The 19776-nt window shown below is 37.3% G+C and overlaps 2 protein-coding genes across 2 annotated transcripts; both read right to left on the reverse strand.

The window, feature by feature from the left end:
• Positions 1-13215: 13215 nt before the first annotated feature.
• Positions 13216-14861, reverse strand: LOC144372023 (uncharacterized). The gene is made up of 2 exons (XM_078035447.1): positions 14332-14861; positions 13216-14031 (listed from the first exon to the last, which is right to left on the reverse strand). Exons 1-2 carry the CDS (start codon positions 14776-14778, stop codon positions 13690-13692), a joined length of 789 nt encoding a protein of 262 aa, XP_077891573.1. The 5' UTR covers positions 14779-14861; the 3' UTR covers positions 13216-13689.
• LOC144372166 (uncharacterized) lies at positions 14845-18735 on the reverse strand (the record flags this gene model as incomplete). Its single annotated transcript, XM_078035566.1, is given in 1 exon segment — positions 14845-18735. A coding segment is annotated over 1 exon segment (3204 nt), but the record flags the coding sequence as incomplete, so codon positions are not given.
• Between the last annotated feature and the right edge of the window lie 1041 nt (positions 18736-19776).

A 19776-nucleotide genomic window follows, 5' to 3' on the forward strand; every position in this document is an offset into this window, starting at 1 on the left:
AGAAGTTGTTACTAAAAAACTTACTGTAAAAATAATAAGAAAAGTTCTCTAAACAAATAAAATTATGACAGAAGTAATACTGGGAAATCAAGAAAGAAAAAACAAAAAAAATTATGAATATATATGTACAAATAAACAATTAGTGCAATTATGTCCGATATATATTCATTTGACAATTGCGGCAAAACCAGCATGCTAACAAAGTTCTCAAAGAAGGTACAAAATATTTAAATAATTATATTATAGCTGATAAAAGGTAAAGGTATGATTTACTAGTCTTCTTTCTGTTGCTAATAAAATAGCACTATAGGCTGAACATGTTTTAAGACAAAAGTTTTATTTTGGATCATGGTTCTGGAGGGCCAAGTCTAATGGGCTGCATTTGGTGATGGCCTTTTTCTGGCAGATCATTCCATGGTGAGAGACAGGGAATCCACAAGCTTATGTCCTCTGCCCTCTTTATAAAGCCAACAGGATTAAATCATGGGGGATGGTTCAGTTGGATGATATTATTAACATTAATGATCTCCCAAAGGCCCCTCCTGCTTCTGTTAAATGATGACATCAGTAAAAAATAATTTTATATGTATTTTATATACAATAAAATATATTACGCATCTTAAGTATATATGTATATAATTCCAAAATGAGTATCTCCAAAATGCTATACATAGAGACACTCAGAAATACTACAGATAGAGTAAGCCACAAGTAGACAAGAAAAATAAATTAGAAATAATGAAACAAAATGAGAAAACAAACAAAATTAAATGACAAATTTAAGCCCTATAACATATTAATGATTACTTTAAGGGCAAATGGTTTAGGCTTTCAAAGTGGAAAATTATATCTATAATTTCCCACCAACTACAAAATAAAGTAAAGGTCAAACTCTTAATGGATTAGATCACAAGTAGGAAAATTAAGGCTTCCATTGAAATGCATTTCATTGTCTATTTTTGTATTTTCTGTTTGCTAAGAATGACTTTTACAATTTTAAGTAACTAAAAGATTAAGATAAAATTATTTCATGACATATAGAATGAGTAAAATTCAAATTTCATTGTTTAGAATTTTATTTAAACATAGAGTTATTCATTTACATGTTATTTGTGGCTACTTTTTGCACTCTAATGACAGAATTATTTATGATAAAGACCCATAAGCCATAAAATAAAATATATTTAATACTTGTTGCTTTATAGCGTTAGTTTTCTAATCATAGTTTTTGATGTTTTCAGTTCCATGCCCACATACAATAAATGTATGCTCAGAGACTCTTCACCTTCACCTTACCTTAATACTGTATTCTTATCTTTTTCATTTTGTAATCTTGAGTAACAATCAGAAGATTCATTGAATAATTTTAATTTCATAATGAGAATATGTCAATATGGGGAATATTAAAAACAGAATGAGACCATCTCTCTGATTGATTAAACTGATGATGTGAAATACCTATTTGTGATTACAAAATTTTTTAAAAAAATTTGTTCAAAAATGGAAGACAAAAATCTATCCACTTAGCTAAGTATGAGGAATTACACAGATTATCTGTACAGGGGAAATTATATAAATCAGTATGCAGAGTTGAGAAACAATGAATCTGGTCTTCAATTCACTAATATCAGATAGACAACACTTAACTTGCACAAGTGACAAAAAATACAATGAAACTTTGAAGGCAAAGATCAACATTTTTGAATTTAGACTTATATCTAAATGCAATCAATCATGCACAGGCTGACATACAGGACCCTGAAGCTTTGTTTTTTTTAATCATCTAAGTCAAAATAATTTAAAAAATATTCTCACAATGTTTGAATTGTGTGGAATAAACCTCGTAGAAATGTTTTTTTCTATATTCTACTGAATAGAAAGCTGTATTATTATTACAGAAAGTGTTGATTACAAATAGAAAGGGATTTCTAAAAGCAGAGGAATTACAAAATAAATAAATGACTTGAGTTTTTGCCATTAAAGACTAAGACAGGTGAGAAACAAGGTTTTCTAAATTAATAATACTTTTTCCTAATTAGATATACTAAATTCATAAAAATAATCTTTGTTATAAATTATAGGAATTTTTTTATAGTTTATTTAAAAAAATATTTTACCAACGTTGGCTAGATTAAAAAAAAATCTGTATTTGTAAAAAAATTAAACCTATATATATCCTATTTTTTCTCTTTCTAATTTTTTATTTATTTTATCAGTTGATAATTTATATAAAAGGAAGACACTCAAAACAGAAAATTGTTTCAAAGTCCATTAAAATATAGACCAATTTGTCAGTGTAAATAGAACACACAATGACAAATATTGTTGAATGTCAAATTACAAGGGATATTACTAACAAATAAAATTAAATTTTACAGCTATCAGAAATCTATCTCTGGGGTTGGAATTGTAGCTCAATGATAAAGCTTTTCCTTGCATGTTTGTGACACTGAGTTCTATCCTCAGCACCAAATCCAAATAAAAAAGGTATAAAAAATAATTATTTAAAAAAAATATATTTCTGCTTTAGGATAAGTTCATGAACATGATTCTATACATACTCAATTGAAAAATCATAATGTTACACTTATGCTTACAGGTAAGCTAAAAATAAATATTAATGACCAGACCCTTATTTTATTTCACTGAGCACAGCTTAAAGATAAGTTTTAAAAATGTTTGAATTTGACAGTAAATTGAATTGTGTATATAATTTTCTACATATGAAATAATTTATTCACAAATTAATGGTTATTTTGGAAAATGTCTTACATTAGTAAGAATGCTATGTCACTGGGCCAAGTGACAAGCACTTGTAATCCCAGCAGCACAGGATACCAAGGCAGGAGGTTCGTGAGTTCAAAGCCAGCCTCAGCAACAGTGAGTAGCTAAGCAACTCAGTGAGACTCTGCCTTTGAATAAAATACAAAATACGGCATGGAATGTGGCTCAGTGCCCTTGAGTTCAATCCCCAGTATTTTTAATGCACCCCCCCCAAAAGACTGCTAATTTTATGTTACTAAGGACATGCTCTCTTAAGACTCCCATCAACATCATGCTAGAAGCCTTGGTAATGGTAACAATACAAGAAAAAATAAATACAATTACCGATTCTTGGAACAGAGAAATAAATGAAGCTGTGTTCATTCAGAGATTACATGTGTCTATGTAAAAAAAATCTAAAAAAAATCATCAAAAACCCAACAATAAGAATAGCACCCTTAATTCAATAAGAGTGGAGAGACATAGGCTAATATAAAAAAGTCAACTGTTTTCCAACATATCATTGATGAATAATTGGAATTAAAATTCAAAAAGTAATTAATAATACTATTTTAAAAAGAGAAATTCTTCTGTATAAACTTCACAGAAATAAAATGTACATTGTTCTTTTTAGAAAAACTAACAAGACACATGCAAAAACTTGAAGTCTAAACAAACAGGAATATTTCTTACTTATAAATTGAAAGACTTAATTCCTTCCATCTTTATCAACACAATCCAAGTAAAAATCTTGGCCAGAAATTTTACATATATTGAGTAAGATATTGTAAAATTATATGGATAGGCAAAAACATTGAATAGTTTACACAACACTGAAAAGATGAAGAAATTTAGAGGACTAAGACTAATCTTTGTCTAGAATCTGTATAGTTCTAGTAACCAATACATCCTGGTATTGGCAAAGTATAGAACAGGGAACAGAATAGATAGTTCAAATGTAGATCCACACATATATAGCCAAATGATTTACAGAGGTAATTAACTGGAGGAAGGGTAGTCTTTAAACAAATGATGTTGGAACAATGGTATTCTCACATGCAAAAAAAATGTTTAGACAGATTAGTTTAATATTTATAGAAAATAATTTAAAAGAAGTCTTAATGTAAAACTCAAAACTGTTTAGCTTATAAGAATAAAAAAGTTTTAGGTTACCTGGCATTTGATAAAGACTTGTAATGGTCAACATCAAAAGTGTAATCCATAAAAAAGTATTACACTGTTGGATTTCATTAAAATTGAAAACTTCTGTTCTGTCAAAGACAGCATTAAGAGAATCAAAATACATGCCAACAACTAGGAAAAAATCATTTGCAAACACATTTTGGATAAAGGAGTTGTATTCCAAATTTAAAAAGAACATTGAAAAGCCAAGAAAAGAAAAACAACCTCATTTTAAAAGTGGCAAAATGTCTTAACAGATACCTTGCCAGATCACATAGACAAATAAGCATATGAAATGATGTTCATAGGAAAATAAAAATTAAAACAGCAAGATATTGTTGCCTGCTTAATAGAATGGCAATGAAAAAACAAACAAATGACCAAAAAATAGCACTGGCACTCTCAAGCTAGCAAGCTGCAGAACAGGAATTCTGATTGATTGCTTATGTGAAGGTAATTTTGAACAGCCACATTGGAAGATGGTTTAATAGTTTCTTACAAAGCTAAAGGCAGTTCTATCACATGACCCAACAATCATGGTTCCTAGCATATTTATACAAATTATTTAAAAGGTGTATGCCCACAAAGTTTTGAATAGAAATATCATAGCAGTTTTATTATTGAAAAAAAAACTGAAGGCAAATAAGATTTCCTTGGTTGGTGAATGCACAGACAAATTTGCAATATATTCTTATAATAGAAAACTGCTTATCAGTGAAAAGTATGAGTTATAAAGCCACACAAAACCAAAGATGAATCTTAAATGAGTATTAAGTCAAAGAAACAATTTAAAAAACTATCCAGTACGTTATTTAATTTATAAGGTATTATAGGTTCTCTACAATTTTCTAAAAATACATTTGCATATAGAAAATTATCATTTTAAGTAAATGGGCAGTGTATATCTGAAGTCTAGTTCCTCACAGTTGGAATGAGAGGCTACATACAAGCAAGAATAGGCATTAAAATCATCCATGTAGAAATTCATTAGAATTGGAATATAAGTCAAATGGTAAATAAATTAAAATTATATCTTCTTACAGACTTAAAAGGTTATATGTTTACTGATGTTTAGCTTAATATAGTTGTGGATAATTTCACAAAAATATTTATAACATGTAGATATACTTTTGTTTTGATACCCACATGTATCTTTTTGTTCTCACATCTGAGAGACTGTTTAATCAATTACATACTTTATAGATAAGCACAACAAGATTTTTGTTTTTAATACTATATTCTAATTAAAGCAACCAGGTATATCTGTAGAAATGGCTAATTATACCACTAGGATGAATCAGGAATAACTTGCAGTGACAAAAAGCAAGCAAATAAGTATTCAAAAAAACAAACATGAAAATCATAACAGGGATGTGCAAAATAACCTGGAACTCAATGGAAAGTTCATGCAAATACCAATGTTAAAGCAATTTGGGCCATAAAATAATTAAATTAATACAATACTGTAACTACCCAAATAAAAATAAATATATGTCCATGCTTATATAATAAATAAATGACTGAACAAATATATATATATATATGGGAGAAAACACAAATCTCTATGCAGAATTCCAAATAATTTATGTACACAGTTCTCCTCCAAGAAGATGAAGCATAAATCCTTGCCCTTTAAGTGAAATTCACACAATTACTTATTTCTTAAAAGTAAATTGTAGAAAGAAGCAAAACAAGAATAACTGGAAAATGGGAGATCCTGGGAATGGCTACCTCAGCCATTGAGTGAGATTAATACCAGCAGAGACATGCATGCCAATAGTGTATACCTTGGTTATGATTTGATGAGAAGTCCACTTTACCACTGGCTTCTTTCTCTCCCAAATCAAGAACTGTAGTCTAATCTGAAAATAAATAAATAAAATGAAAAGTAAAAAACACAGGACAAGTATCATTTGTGGTTCATTCTACAAATTATTTGACTAATACTCTGAAAATTGAAAAGGTCTTTGAATAAAGTGCAAAGTTTTTTATGGAAAGAGGAACTTAAGAAACCTTGAGTAATAAATATAATATGGTTAATTGGGTAAAAATCTGGGACACTTAAAGAACATAAGATAAAGAAATGAGTAGCACTACCCACAAAAGCCAAGAGAAGAAAATGCCAGGTGCCATCCAGACTTTTTTACAGAGCCTAACACACTTCTGAAGAATATTGATCTCCTAAGTGCAAGATGCAAGAAACAAATAATTACAGAAGTCTAAATTTTGTAATGTATTTGCTCACTTTAACAGGAGGGGATCTTTATGAGAAAATGTTACAAGGGTTTGAAAAAAATAGGGGTAAATATAACACACAGGTGTTCATATGGTCTTAAGGAAGAATATTGGAAATGTTTAATCTGCAGAATTTTACCTTAAAAATTTGGAAAGAGTAGACTTCATGTGATAACTTCAGGAATGCAAAAGGGATTCTTGTCTGAGTGCCTGATACTTTGCTGGGGATTCATAGTAGGTTATATTATGTAGAATGTAAACACATTGAATTTGCTATCACTAATAAGCTTTGATAAATTTTTGAAAATATTATCAGGCCTGCAGATAATTGTATATGGGGTAAAATATCTGGAAATATTTTATATAGAACATCAACCAGAGTGATAGAATTTAGCTGAGTACTTATGTGAAAATCCAAACAACTGAGAAACTTCAATAAAAGGTGGGAAGTGAGACCCTCTACACTGAGGTTATACTTAACAGTTGTCTCAGATTTTCTCAGGAAGTACTGCTCTCCCTACTTCCATTTAACAAGAATATAGGAACAAGGAATCTGAAAACCAAGCATACCGAATCTAAAATGGTCATAAAGTAAATGAGAATATTTATAAATTCTGATGTGATAATTCTCCAAAATGTAAATACCATGAGTTTATATTCATCATGAATTAAAAAGACAAACTCTGAAGAAGACAACTACCACTTTACAAAATATTTTAAATAACACATTTCTATTTAACCTGAAATGAGAAAAAAAGCTACTATCCAAATACACCCATAAAAATTCACCTTATTATACCTAGGTGATATAATGATACTATAAAATTGAATTTTGTAATTTGAAAATACATTTGAGTAATTTCAATGTGGATGTCTACTTTAAACCTTTTTGAATGTCCTTAATCTAATTTAACTCATGCCTATATTGTATATGTACATGTTTGCAAAAGAATATGAATGTTATAGAATAACAGAGGCTTTTAGCTCAGTTTAACATTGCTGTAAACAATGAAAGTTTCCAAACTGTGCACTAGAATAGTATACTAGTTAATGAATATTAAAGCTAGGCTCATTTACCATAGGAACTGCTTATAGTTAAGTATGCATTTAGAATACTTGTATACTCATGTTTTTGTTTCGGTATGTTAAAACTACAATGTGCTGTGGACCAGAATGTACATTGCTATAATCAATAAATCAGTTTGTCTATTTAATCGCCTACTGATACACACAAGCTGATTCAATTCATCTTGCAATACTTCTGCATTTTATATTGCAATAGTCATTATCTCTACAGTAACTTTCTGTTATCCTTTCTTGTTTCAAAAGTACATTCATTCAATGTTGAGTAAATTAAATCTCCCCTTGAACTAATAAGAATATTTCCTTTTTCCAAACTGCAATTTTCTCCTTTTTATTTTTATAACTTCTGGGGTTTTTTTTTGCCTTCCATAAATGAGATGACAATGACATCTGAAGAGATGGAAAAAAATACAGACATGATTACCATTTATTATCTTCCTTTTCTTTGCTTCATTATTTGCTGAGTGTGCCTAGATTAGCTGAACCATTAGCATATACTGAACAATTATTGTGCTTCAAATTTGCAGATGTGGTGAAATTATGAGACACTACTTTCTTGATTTTTATGTCCCTAATTAGGAGATGACATGGATAACAAAAATTTATTCATTTTAATATAAAAATAACTGAAATATGTTTTCAATATATGAAGAAGAAAGTGAAACTGAGAATAAATAAGAAGGTGACTTTTATTTAGGGTGAGTTGGAGCATAGAATGCTGACACAATTTTGTTGATGATGTAAGACTTCATGGATAAAAACTTCCTTTTAAAAAAGATTGTCTCTCTACTAGATGACCTATTTATCTTAGATGATAGGTTTATGCAATTTTTTTTTTTAGAAAAACGCCACTAGATTTAAAAACTTCAACCTAGTCCTAGTGAATTTGCTGCTGACAGACATGAGAATATTAGAGGCAGTCCTCAATAATCAGTTCTGATTCAGGTGAAAAATTTTGAATACTAAGTGACAGTAGAAAATGGCATTGATTTTGATAACTTTAAGAATCAATCTTCCATTTTCTGAGTGAAGCCTTTGGCTGGTAGTCACTGAATGAGAATGTTTATCTAAGATTTTACAAAGGAAATGTTATAATTTCATATTAATATACAGATCCAGCAACTATAAAAGAAAATTTTAATGTTCAAATAATATGTCCTAGGAATAGATCACAAAGCTAGAGTTGTTTCTGCATATTCAGGTGGGTGAAGCATTTGATTTTATTACAAATAGCAAAAAGTTGATCATTTCTAATAAGTTGTAAAAAAATACACTAAAGATCCCTATTGTAATATGAACATATTTAAATAAACAGACTGAGTAGCTTCTTTGAGAGGAGTATGAATAAATCAAACTCTACCATGATTTGCCATCTAAATTTGTTCTTTTCATGCTTTTTGGACTCAAATTAGCTGTCATAAATTGAGAAGAATAATTATTAGAAAAGTCTAGTAAGCTTCCTGATGGATCAGAACACATTTTCTATGACTCTTAAAATTGAGAAGTTTAACCGAGTAGGTCTAATCTGTAGGCAAAGAAAAAATTCCTGACCAAAAAAAAAAAATCATCAACTTTCAGTAAGTATGTCCTTTCAGGGAAAACAGTTTCGTGTTAGGACATTTGATGGCATAAAACAAGGGACTTGGTGAAAATATCCACATCTGATGGAGAGCAAATTGGGAAAAGGGATGTGCCTGAGGATAGTGCATCACAAATTTGTTAATTATAAGAATCAAAGGAGACATTAGTGACAAACAGAGATTTCTGGGCTCCATTTAGATCTATTCAATTAGTAACTTTTTCAATTAAACAAACCACAAACCTCATTGATAATTATAGAGATTGACCAAGTTATATTCTGTGTTCTAAAAATACTAAAATATTAATTCGGGGGACAGGTGCCCTAGGGATTGAACTCAGATGCACTTGACCACTGAGTCACATTCCCAGGTTTATTTTGTATTTTATTTAAAGACGAAATCTCACTAAGCTGCTTAGTGCCTCCTGTTGGCTGAGGCTGGCTTTGAACTTGAGATCAACCTATCTCAGCCTCTTGAGACACTGGGATTACAGATGTGTGCCACCATGCCCAGTTGCTAAAATATTATTTATTTTTGGACTCATTGGCAAAGTAACATGTGTATCTAAATTAAATGTCATAGTATAGGATGGTGGTCTTTGAAAATTGAAAAGTTCATTTTTAGCAACTGAATTTTGAAGATTGATATTCTGTTTGTAGTATTAATATCTTAAAAACAGATTAAACATTTAAATTCAGCCAGTACTTCTAATATATTTACTTTTAATTTTAATAATTTTAACACAAATTAATTATAATTATAAATAAATCTTATATTTTTGACTGCTATGTATACATGTTAGCAGTATTTATAATTTTAACAATGTATTTGTAGCTTATGTCTTTTTCTTTCTAACAAAATGAATTCTATTAATCACTTATTTATAAATACTAAAAATATTATATATAGCAAACTAACTGTTTTTCAAATGCAGAGTAAAATAATGTTTAACTTACAACTTAAACTCAAAGAATAAAACAGTTACTCAATTACATATTCTCAATGGAATCACAATTTTACATATTGGATTATCAAACATGTAAGTCTAAACATAATAAATATACATGATGAGTTTGTAAAGTTTACACAAAAATTCCAGGGGTTTATGTATTTGATTCTTTCCATGGCCATATTTAATTATGAACTGGGATTAATCATTCAGGAGATAATTACACAATAAAACAATTTGATAATAATACCTTTAAAAAACTGTTGCTACAGTCAGTCTTTCCTGGATGAGTTGGGTATCAACCAGAGATCTGGGCTGGAAAGAGCATATTTGGTGTGGATTATTGGAGGCTCATCTGTAGTCATTTTGATGGGGCTATCTGTTTAGCAAAAGATATCTCTCATCCAGTATGCATACATTGAAGTTCCTTCATTCCCCTTCACCAAATAGTTTAAATAAGTTATTTGATATAATTAATCTATTTAATAATTGATGCTAAATTACTTTCTTATTATTTCTGTTAATATTATATAAATCTACTGTTTCAATGAAAATCAGCTAGGTTCTATATATCTCATTTATGTGTAGTGTCACACTTCTTACCTCATTGTATTTAGCTTCTGTTCTTGGCTCTGCATTAAGGAGAGTGAAAATAACACACAAAATTTTGCCAGCATGCATCTCATTGTACAAGTGGACTCTCCTCTACATATTCAAAACACTTGTTTGAATAATTTTCAGACAGTGTCAAAAACTTTGAATGTGGGGTAGAGATATTTTCAGTAAAACTGCTAGAGAAGTTCTTTGAGATGATTTTCTGAGCTCTGAATGATATGAATAGTCATTGTAGAAAGAAAATGAAGAAAAAAACTCTTAATATAGAAAGGAAGAGCAATGAGGAGAGAAATATCTGAAGGAAGGAAGGGAGGGAGGGAAAAGGAAGGAGGCTGAGGAAGGGTGAGAAAAGAAAAAAAGAAGAAAATTAAAGCTGCAATTGCATCTTAGTTTCAAGGTGTGGTCCTGTGGTCTGGGCAGGTTGGAAACCATGAAGTGATTGTATGTGCTGATAAATATCAATCCTGGGACTTTCAGCGGCTCCCTCTACCAGAAACTGTCTTGTAGCTTTCCAGCGGTCACAAGTTTTTCCAGTTCCCCAGGACTCAACTTTTTGCTAAAAGGATGGTCTTAAATACCTCTGCTGCCTCAGCTTTCCTAGGGAATGGAGATCTGACTACCATAGTCATTATAGATTTGAAAGACCCCCGAGACCCCAACCCAGTATGGAACACACGAGTCACTGGATGCAATCAGCAGGAGGGTTTATTCTTACATAGGCACCTATGGATGCAAGGCAGAACCTCGGCCGTAGCTTTGGCAGCTTGCATGCATGGGCTAGGGGTTACAGGATTTTTATAGGCTGCAAGGGACAAGATTCCAACGTGGCACAGTAACAGCTATTTTATTGGCCCCCTCATGACAGCTTGGCACAGTAACAACTATTTTAATTGGCCCCCTCTCAAGCCCCTAAAAGTGGTCACAGGGGGCAGAGTGCTTTTGGGGACCCCACCCATGTGTTCCTTTTTTTTGTCCCCTTTTGCTTAAGTTTGCCCCTCTGGAATGTCTCGTGGTTTCTTGACTGTCTGGGACATTTTGCGGTTGCTTTGTGCAAGACTTGAGGGGCTATGTGCTGCTGAGTTTAGACATGAGGGCGTTAACATATGGGTTACAACATGGGGGGGGGGTGTGGGGCATGGGTTGCCGTTAGGAGGAAGCATCTTGTGACTGCAGAGCAAAAGGTTATATATATATATTTCTCTTTTTTAACATTAAGCTTAAGGCTTTAAGGCTGGGGTCTTTCATTCCCCCCTTTTCTTTTATCAGGGATATAATCTTATATCCATTGATCTGCCTGTTCGGGTTCGGATTCAGCCTGTTGTTGAAGTGAATGATATTGCTGGGTAAGGACCATGGTTTGTACCACAGAAAGCCTGTCTTTTATGAACTGCATCAATTTGTTAAAAATACAGGGTCCAAACGTTAAAATCAACAGCAAGAGGATCAAGGGTCCAGCTATGGTAGACAATAGAGTAGTCAGCCATGGGGACTTATTGAACCAATCTTCAAATCAACTTTGAGAGCTCCGCAGGGATCTTTCCCGTGCATCTAGTCTTTCTCTGAGTTTGGTCATAGATTCCCTTACTACTCCTGTATGATCTGTGTAAAAACAACAATCTTCTTTTAGGGCAGCACAAAGCCCTCCTTCCTTTAAGAACAATAAGTCTAGACCCCGTCTATTTTGCAATACTACTTCAGATAAGGAGGTTAAAGATTTTTCTAAAGCAGTTACAGAGGTTTCTATTGCCCTCAGATCTTGCTGTACTGCGGCCTCTAAGATCCCCAACTGTCTGGGATTTTCAATTAAGGCCGCAGCCCCAGTTCCAACCCCTGCCAATACTCCTGCCCCCAATAGAACAGCCAAGGTAATGCTAACAGGTTCTCGGGAGAATCGGGTCCTCCCCATGAAATGGTTTTCAAATTCTTCTGTAGAATAATAGAGTAGCCTGGGATAGATCTTAACTAGGACACAAAAATTTCTTGATTGATTAAAGGTCGCTATTGAAACACATGGGGTAATCCCGGTGTCACATGCCCAGTATTGACCTGTCGAGGGCACCACATATTTAGATTTATCAGAAGATAACTTGCTTATAGTACGTGCACAGAGCTCGTTGTTTCCTAACAGGGGGGGGTGCCCTAAGCATGTCCCTGAGCCAGTTACTTCGGACAGAGTCAACATGTGTTTTGTTCCCCAGTTACAACTAGAGGGAGCATCATAAGTAAAGGTCCCATTAATGGCTATTCCCTCGTAGTAGGGAGGGCTTGCCTGAAGGCAAAGCCAGCAGGACTTAGTGAGATTGGGCTGGGTAAAATTAAGGGCCTCATATCCTCCTTCAATTAGGTCTATCAGTCTTTCTCCTGACCCTGATAACGTGGGGGAGGCGACCATGGTCGGGGGTGTGAGGGGCTTTAGATGGGTGGTATCGAGTGGAGGCGTTACCTTTGAGGGTATCGGTCTCTGTCTTTTTGGAGGAAGGGGCTTTTGATCTGGGAGTACTCTATTGGGGCCTAATGGCTGGGGGTTGGTATTTATTTTTAATTTTATTTTGAATAGGACCCCGGGGTCATAGGCAGTTTGCTTGTATACCCTCAGGCCCCATAGTCTCCCTTGTAGCCAATCTCTAGATGTTTTGCCTGCCGGGGTAAAAGTTATACTTAAGGGATTGCAGGCAAATGAAGTGCATGGCCCGTCCCCATACCATAGGGAGTCAAATTTATCCCAGCGGTATTGGTTTTTGCAATAGTCGGTGTTTAGCGGGGGTTCATCACTTTGTTTGTCTCTTTTTACTTGTATTAAATCCCAGGATGAACTTGGGTTCCACCAAGTATCCCCCGTAGTTTCACATCCCCAAGCCCTACAATAGTAACTTTCATGTTGCCCACATTTTCGTGCCTGAGATCTACTTCTTCCATCCCTTGGACATACGTAAAATGGGCTTTCTCTTAAGGCTGCCCGAGTCCTAGGGTCCCTATATCCTGCCGGGTAACGTGCACAGATGCAACGCCCGCTACTGGTGCATACCTCTGGTTCTCTTGGTTTAGCAGGATCAGTAGTTGGAATATCAAAGTCTTCTGATCCAGCTAGCATCTGACAGAGGTCAGGCTCCAGGGTAGGCCACCATGCCCAAAGGGGGTATTTAGTGGAAGTTATTTCCCAAGCTATTTCTCCCGCCCCTGACAGTATTTGCCATGTCTGGCTCACAGGCTGGTTAGGGTTATACATCTGGTGCCCGGCAGCTGACATGGACATGGGGAGAGCTAGACATAAAGTGAATAAAATCAGCAGCGAGTGAGTCTTATCTTTAGCGGGTTTTGAGTGCGTTGCAATTTCCATCCTGAAGAGGTGCTGGTGGATTCCAGTGGATGAGCAGTCTTTACATGAGAGGCGTGGATCCAAGCAGAGATGCCGTCCACTTTGACTGCAGTAGGAGTCGTCAGCAGGACAGTGTAGGGTCCTTTCCACCGTGGTTCAAGGTTCTTGCTCTGGTGTCTGCGTACCCAGACGGTGTCTCCGACTTTGAAGGAGTGTGGCAGCGATGGGGTCTTAAGTTCCTCTTGGTATGCTGCGGCTAGAGGCTTCCAGACCTCGTTCTGAACCAGCTGCAAGGCACGCAAATGAGTCTGCATAGATGGGGTGAGGGAGGCACGGGTTTCAGTTTCATAAAAGTTAACAGCAGGTGGTGGGGCACCATACAGAATCTCAAATGGGGTTAGTCCCTGTGGGCCTGGGGTATTTCGGGCCCGATATAAGGCTAAAGGCAGGAGCTGTACCCAGTCTCTAGTGCCAGTTTCAAGCGTTAATTTGGTCAAAGTCTCCTTAATAGTTCTATTCATTCTTTCTACCTGTCCTGAACTTTGGGGTCTGTAGGCACAATGTAATTTCCAATTGATCCCCAATATATTGGTCACCATCTGACTTACCTGGGAAACGAAGGCAGGCCCGTTATCCGATCCAATTGTCCCAGGTACCCCATACCTGGGAAAAATCTCTTCTAATAATTTCTTTGCAACCACCTTAGCAGTTTCATGTCGAGTCAGGAATGCTTCTGCCCATCCAGAGAAGGTATCAACAAAAACTAGAAGATATCTATAGCCGTACATACCTGGTTTGATTTCAGTAAAGTCTATTTCCCAATGGGTTCCAGGTTTATGCCCTTTCATTCGAATTCCAGTTTCAATCTTGTTTTTACCAGCATTTACCTGGGCACAGGCTTGACAATTTTCTGCTGTCTGGCGAAGAAGTTGATCCCTGTTTGGGAGATATAAAGTACCTTCCCCGCGGTCTAAAAGTTCTTTCATCTTTTTAGCCCCAAGGTGTGTGAGTCTGTGTAGGGACTTCACTAGTTGTTTTGCATTTTTAAGGGGCATGATAGTCTTTCCTTGATATTTCCAAGTATGGTCCTCTGGGTTGTAGGTAGCCCCCAGTCTCTGTATGACATTTAAGTCCTTGTCTTCATCAAAAGGCTTGGTAATATCTGGCAGGCCTAAGGCGGGGGCTGACAGAAGAGCCAATTTAATTTGTTCAAATGCCAGTTGATGTTCCTCAGTCCAGGTAAAGGAAGTACCTGGTTTAGTCAGTGGATATAAGGGGGCTGCTATCTCGGCAAACCCAGGAATCCAGAGTCTGCAGAAACCTGCGGTTCCTAGAAACTCCCGCAGCTGCTTGGGACTCTGGGGAGTTGGTATATTTGAGATAGTCTCTTTCCTGGCAGCTGTCAGCCAGCGCTGACCATCGTAAAGTTCATAGCCAAGATAGGTAACCTTTGTCTGACAGATTTGGGCCTTCTTTGCTGATGCCCTGTACCCCAATAGTCCCAAGGTTTGCAACAATTCTTTCGTACCTGTTAGGCAGTCTTCTTTGGAGGTTGCAGCCAACAAGATATCATCCACATATTGAAGCATAATTAAGGAAGGGTGTCTCACCCGAAATTCAGCCAAATCCTGATGCAGAGCCTCATCAAAGAGTGTTGGGCTGTTTTTAAATCCTTGTGGTAGTCTCGTCCAAGTCAGCTGTCCAGAGATCCCTTCCTCAGGATCTTTCCATTCGAATGCAAAAAGGGCCTGACTTTGGGGAGACAGTCTTAGGCAGAAATAGGCATCTTTCAGGTCCAAAACAGTATACCAGGTATGGGTTGGAGGCAAGGTGCTGAGGAGATTGTAGGGATTTGGCACTGTGGGGTGAATGTCTTCTACCCTTTTGTTAACTTCCCTTAAGTCCTGAACCGGTCGATAATCATTAGTCCCTGGCTTTTTAACTGGTAACAGCGGGGTGTTCCAGGGCGACCGGCAAGGTGTTAGAATGCCTTGATCTAGGAGGCGTTTGATATGCGGCTTGATGCCTTGATAGGCCTCCCTTGACATAGGATATTGTTTAATATTAATGGGAGTTGCAGTGGCTTTTAGCTGTATGACTAGTGGAGGTTGTTGTCTAGCCATTCCCATTCCTCCAGTTTCTGCCCAGGCCTCCGGGTAGGAACTAAGCCAATAGTCCATGTCTTTAATAGGTAGTGAGGACTTATCAAAAAGTTTGTATTCATCTTCTAGTTTAAAAGTCAATACATGCAAGGGGGTCTGGTTTGGCCCGGTAATAGAGACACCCCCGTCTTTGAAATAAATTTGGGCCCTCAATTTGGTTAACAGGTCTCTTCCTAATAGTGGATACGGACAATCAGGCACATGTAGAAACGAATGAGAAACCTTACCTGTGGCAAGGTGTACTTCTCTTTCGGTAGTCCATCGGTATGGTTTGCTCCCGGTGGCACCTTGGACCCATGTTGTTCTGTGGCTTATGGGTCCTGGTGCTTGCGTCAGCACTGAATGTTGGGCTCCCGTATCCACTAGGAAGGTCATAGGTTGCTCCCCCACTTGTAGAGTTACCCGGGGCTCAGGGGGGAGCTCCTGGCCCTGACTCCTTCAGTCTTCATCTAATGCTAGTAACTGCGAGGCCCGACCTCTTTTGGGGTTGGGGGGTCTCTTTGGGCAATCCTTTACCCAGTGTCCTCTTTCTTTACAGTAGGCACATTGGTCTCGGTCTACATGGGGCCTGCTCCGTTCCCTGTCCTGACTCACTTTGTCTCCCTGACGTCCTGCCTGAACTACAGTGGCCAATATTTTGCTTAGTTCCCTGTTACGCTTTCGATCCCTTTCTCTTTCTCTTTTGTCTGACTCTTCTCTAAGCTTAAGGTCTCGTTCTTCTTGCATCTTCCTGATTCTATCCTCTCGTTCTTCTGGGGTTTCTCTCTTGTTAAATATCTTTTCTGCTTCCTTCAGCAAATCTGTTAGAGAGAAATCCTGCAAATTATCCAGTCTTTGCAACTTAGTTCTGATGTCTGGGGCAGATTGCCAAATAAATGCCATAGAGACATTTCCTTTCTGGTCCTCACTATCAGGATCGAAGGGAGTGAACCTTCGATATGCCTCCTTTAGTCTTTCTAAAAATGCTGTTGGGCTCTCCTCTGTTCCCTGAATAGTTTGTCTTACCTGGGCCAAATTAGTGGGCCGACGCCCTGCTCCTTGGAGACCCGCTATGAGTAACTGGCGATAGAGACGTAGGTGGTTCCTACCTGCTTCAGTGGTATAGTCCCAGTTTGGTCGGGTTAAAGGAAAAGCCTCGTTAATCAAATTTGGGAGTTGGGTGGGTCGCCCATCATCCCCTGGCACATTTTTGCGAGCTTCCAAAAGAACTTTTTGTTTCTCCTCTGAAGTGAGGAGTATCTGCAAGAGTTGCTGGCAGTCATCCCACGTTGGCTGGTGAGTCACTAGAATAGATTCAATCAGAGAGGTTAAGGCTACAGGGTTTTCAGCAAAGGAAGGATTATGAGTTTTCCAGTTATAAAGGTCAGAGGCTGAGAATGGCCAGTACTGATATTGGCCGTTGGGACCCCCCGTTTGCCGCAGGGGGAGAACTTTAGAAGTGTTCCCTGATGCCGTGTGATCCCGTCGTCCTCGGAGTCGTCCCGCCATGGGGGATGGATCTGGGGGAGCACTGGCAGTTGGACCCTCTTGGTTGTCTTCTTCTTCCTCCGAGGAAGGTGAATTGGACCCAGGGGCTGGCAAGGGCTGGGGCTGATAAGGAGGAGGCACATCAGATAGCAGGTCAATTAGGGCTGAGTCTTCTGGTGGCAAAACCTTCTTTGGTGTTGCCCTTGGCTTAGTCAAAGTTTCAGTTTTGTCGAGAACAGGGTAAAGTTGGGAGGTTTGAGGGGGTAGAGGTGAAGGAGGAGGAGGAGCTGGAAGGAGAGGAGCAGAGGGCTCGAGGGGAGAAGAATGAGAAGGGGATTTAGGAGGAGAGAAAGGAGCCACCCAGGAGGGTGGCGTGGAAGCTAAATCTTCCCAAGTAATAATATAGGGTATTTGATCAGGGTGTCCCTGAGGACCTTGGATGAAGATCCGAGACTTCACCTGTAAGATAGAATCAATGTTAAAGGTTCCTTCAGGAGGCCAGCTGGTATTGAATGTTGGCCACTCTGAGGCACAGAGAGTTTTCCATTTTTTCTTTTTGACCCTCACGGACAAGTTGTTTGCGCGCTTTTGGACGTCCTGCCAATGATCTAGAGTAAGGCTCAAAGGGGTAGTTAGGGTGTTCCCCATATTTCTTTCAGACAGAAAGTAGACAGACAGACACAGTAGTACAAACATGAGACCGAACGGGACGAGCGCTGCGCGGTGCCGGCAGAAACTGAACGAATCAGATGGCTTGGGAGAAGCTAGTGCTTCTCTTTCGCCTACAAAGACAGTGTATCCTTCAGATACACTGGGGGCCCCGAAAAAATGGACCCCTCGGATCCCTGGGACGTCTCCCAGGGTGGCAGGGGAGAAGTCCGAGCCAAACCTCAAATTAGCTCCTTCTCAAGCTGCCTTCAGATACTGAGCTACGCGTAGACTTCAGAATACAGACGCTGCGCAAGACATTAAACATAGAGACAAACATAGAGACAGAGAGCTCGTATTTGCCGGCTTACCTCCCAGTGAAGTCGAGTGTCCTCCGGATTTGGGTCTGGGTCGTTCCGGTGATCCCGGACGAGCCCCCAAATGAAAGACCCCCGAGACCCCAACCCAGTATGGAACACACGAGTCACTGGATGCAATCAGCAGGAGGGTTTATTCTTACATAGGCGCCTATGGATGCAAGGCAGAACCTCGGCCGTAGCTTTGGCAGCTTGCATGCATGGGCTAGGGGTTACAGGATTTTTATAGGCTGCAAGGGACAAGATTCCAACGTGGCACAGTAACAGCTATTTTATTGGCCCCCTCATGACAGCTTGGCACAGTAACAACTATTTTAATTGCCCCCCTCTCAAGCCCCTAAAAGTGGTCACAGGGGGCAGAGTGGTTTTGGGGACCCCACCCATGTGTTCCTTTTTTTTGTCCCCTTTTGCTTAAGTTTGCCCCTCTGGAATGTCTCGTGGTTTCTTGACTGTCTGGGACATTTTGCGGTTGCTTTGTGCAAGACTTGAGGGGCTATGTGCTGCTGAGTTTAGACATGAGGGCGTTAACATATGGGTTACAACATGGGGGGGGGTGTGGGGCATGGGTTGCCGTTAGGAGGAAGCATCTTGTGACTGCAGAGCAAAAGGTTATATATATATATTTCTCTTTTTTAACATTAAGCTTAAGGCTTTAAGGCTGGGGTCTTTCAGATTGTGTTAGTGAAAGACACCTTTGAAGCCTCAGATAAATTGTTCTGACTGGTATCAGAAAGTGTCAGTACTACAACTTAGAAAAGTAGCTAGTAAGAATTAATTAATTCTATTGAGAAATATTGGTACAATGAGTTGTAACAGATGGGATGAAATAGACAGAAAAAAGAATTCTCTTTCTCCAAGATATACTTCACAAGTCTGTACAAAATCCTACTTTCTGTCTTAAATGGTCATTATCTAAAAACTGAGGCTAGCTCAGTTATGAATAATTTTAAATTTACTTTCTCACATTTCATTTTCATTTTCCTCTCATTCTTGTTACCTTGAACGGAAGTCCCCCCACCTTGAAATGGGATTGTGGAGTTGGATTGCTTATCACTGTGAAATCACTAAGGGCCTCATTGTTGTTAAGTGGAATGATATTAAAACTTATTTCATGATGATTAATTACTAAAGTTTGGAACTTTGGTTAATAGGGGCAAATATCAACAAAAATAATTAACACATAAAAGAGTTTACATGTATCACACACTGTACCCGGCAATAATATATAAATTATTTAAAATAACTTTTTATCACTAACAAGCGTATCTCATGTAATCAATCAAGTCTCAATCAACTAAAAAAAAATTAAGTTATTCAAACTGAACCATGGCCTCAGTGAAATTTAAGGGAAAGACATTAAAAATGGTAAGAGAAAAATCTACACAAATGGAAATTAGGT

The sequence above is a fragment of the Ictidomys tridecemlineatus genome, chromosome Y, assembly GCF_052094955.1.
Source record: "Ictidomys tridecemlineatus isolate mIctTri1 chromosome Y, mIctTri1.hap1, whole genome shotgun sequence".
NCBI lineage: Eukaryota > Metazoa > Chordata > Mammalia > Rodentia > Sciuridae > Ictidomys > Ictidomys tridecemlineatus.

Coding starts and splice junctions, on each gene's coding strand:
- LOC144372023 (XM_078035447.1), bottom strand. CDS start 14,778: ATGCCCCTTAAAAATGCAAAACAACTAGTGAAGTCCCTACACAGACTC. Junction 14,032..14,331: donor GGCCTGCCTTCGTTTCCCAG/GTAAGTCAGATG, acceptor CCATCTATGCAG/ACTCATTTGCGTGCCTTGCA.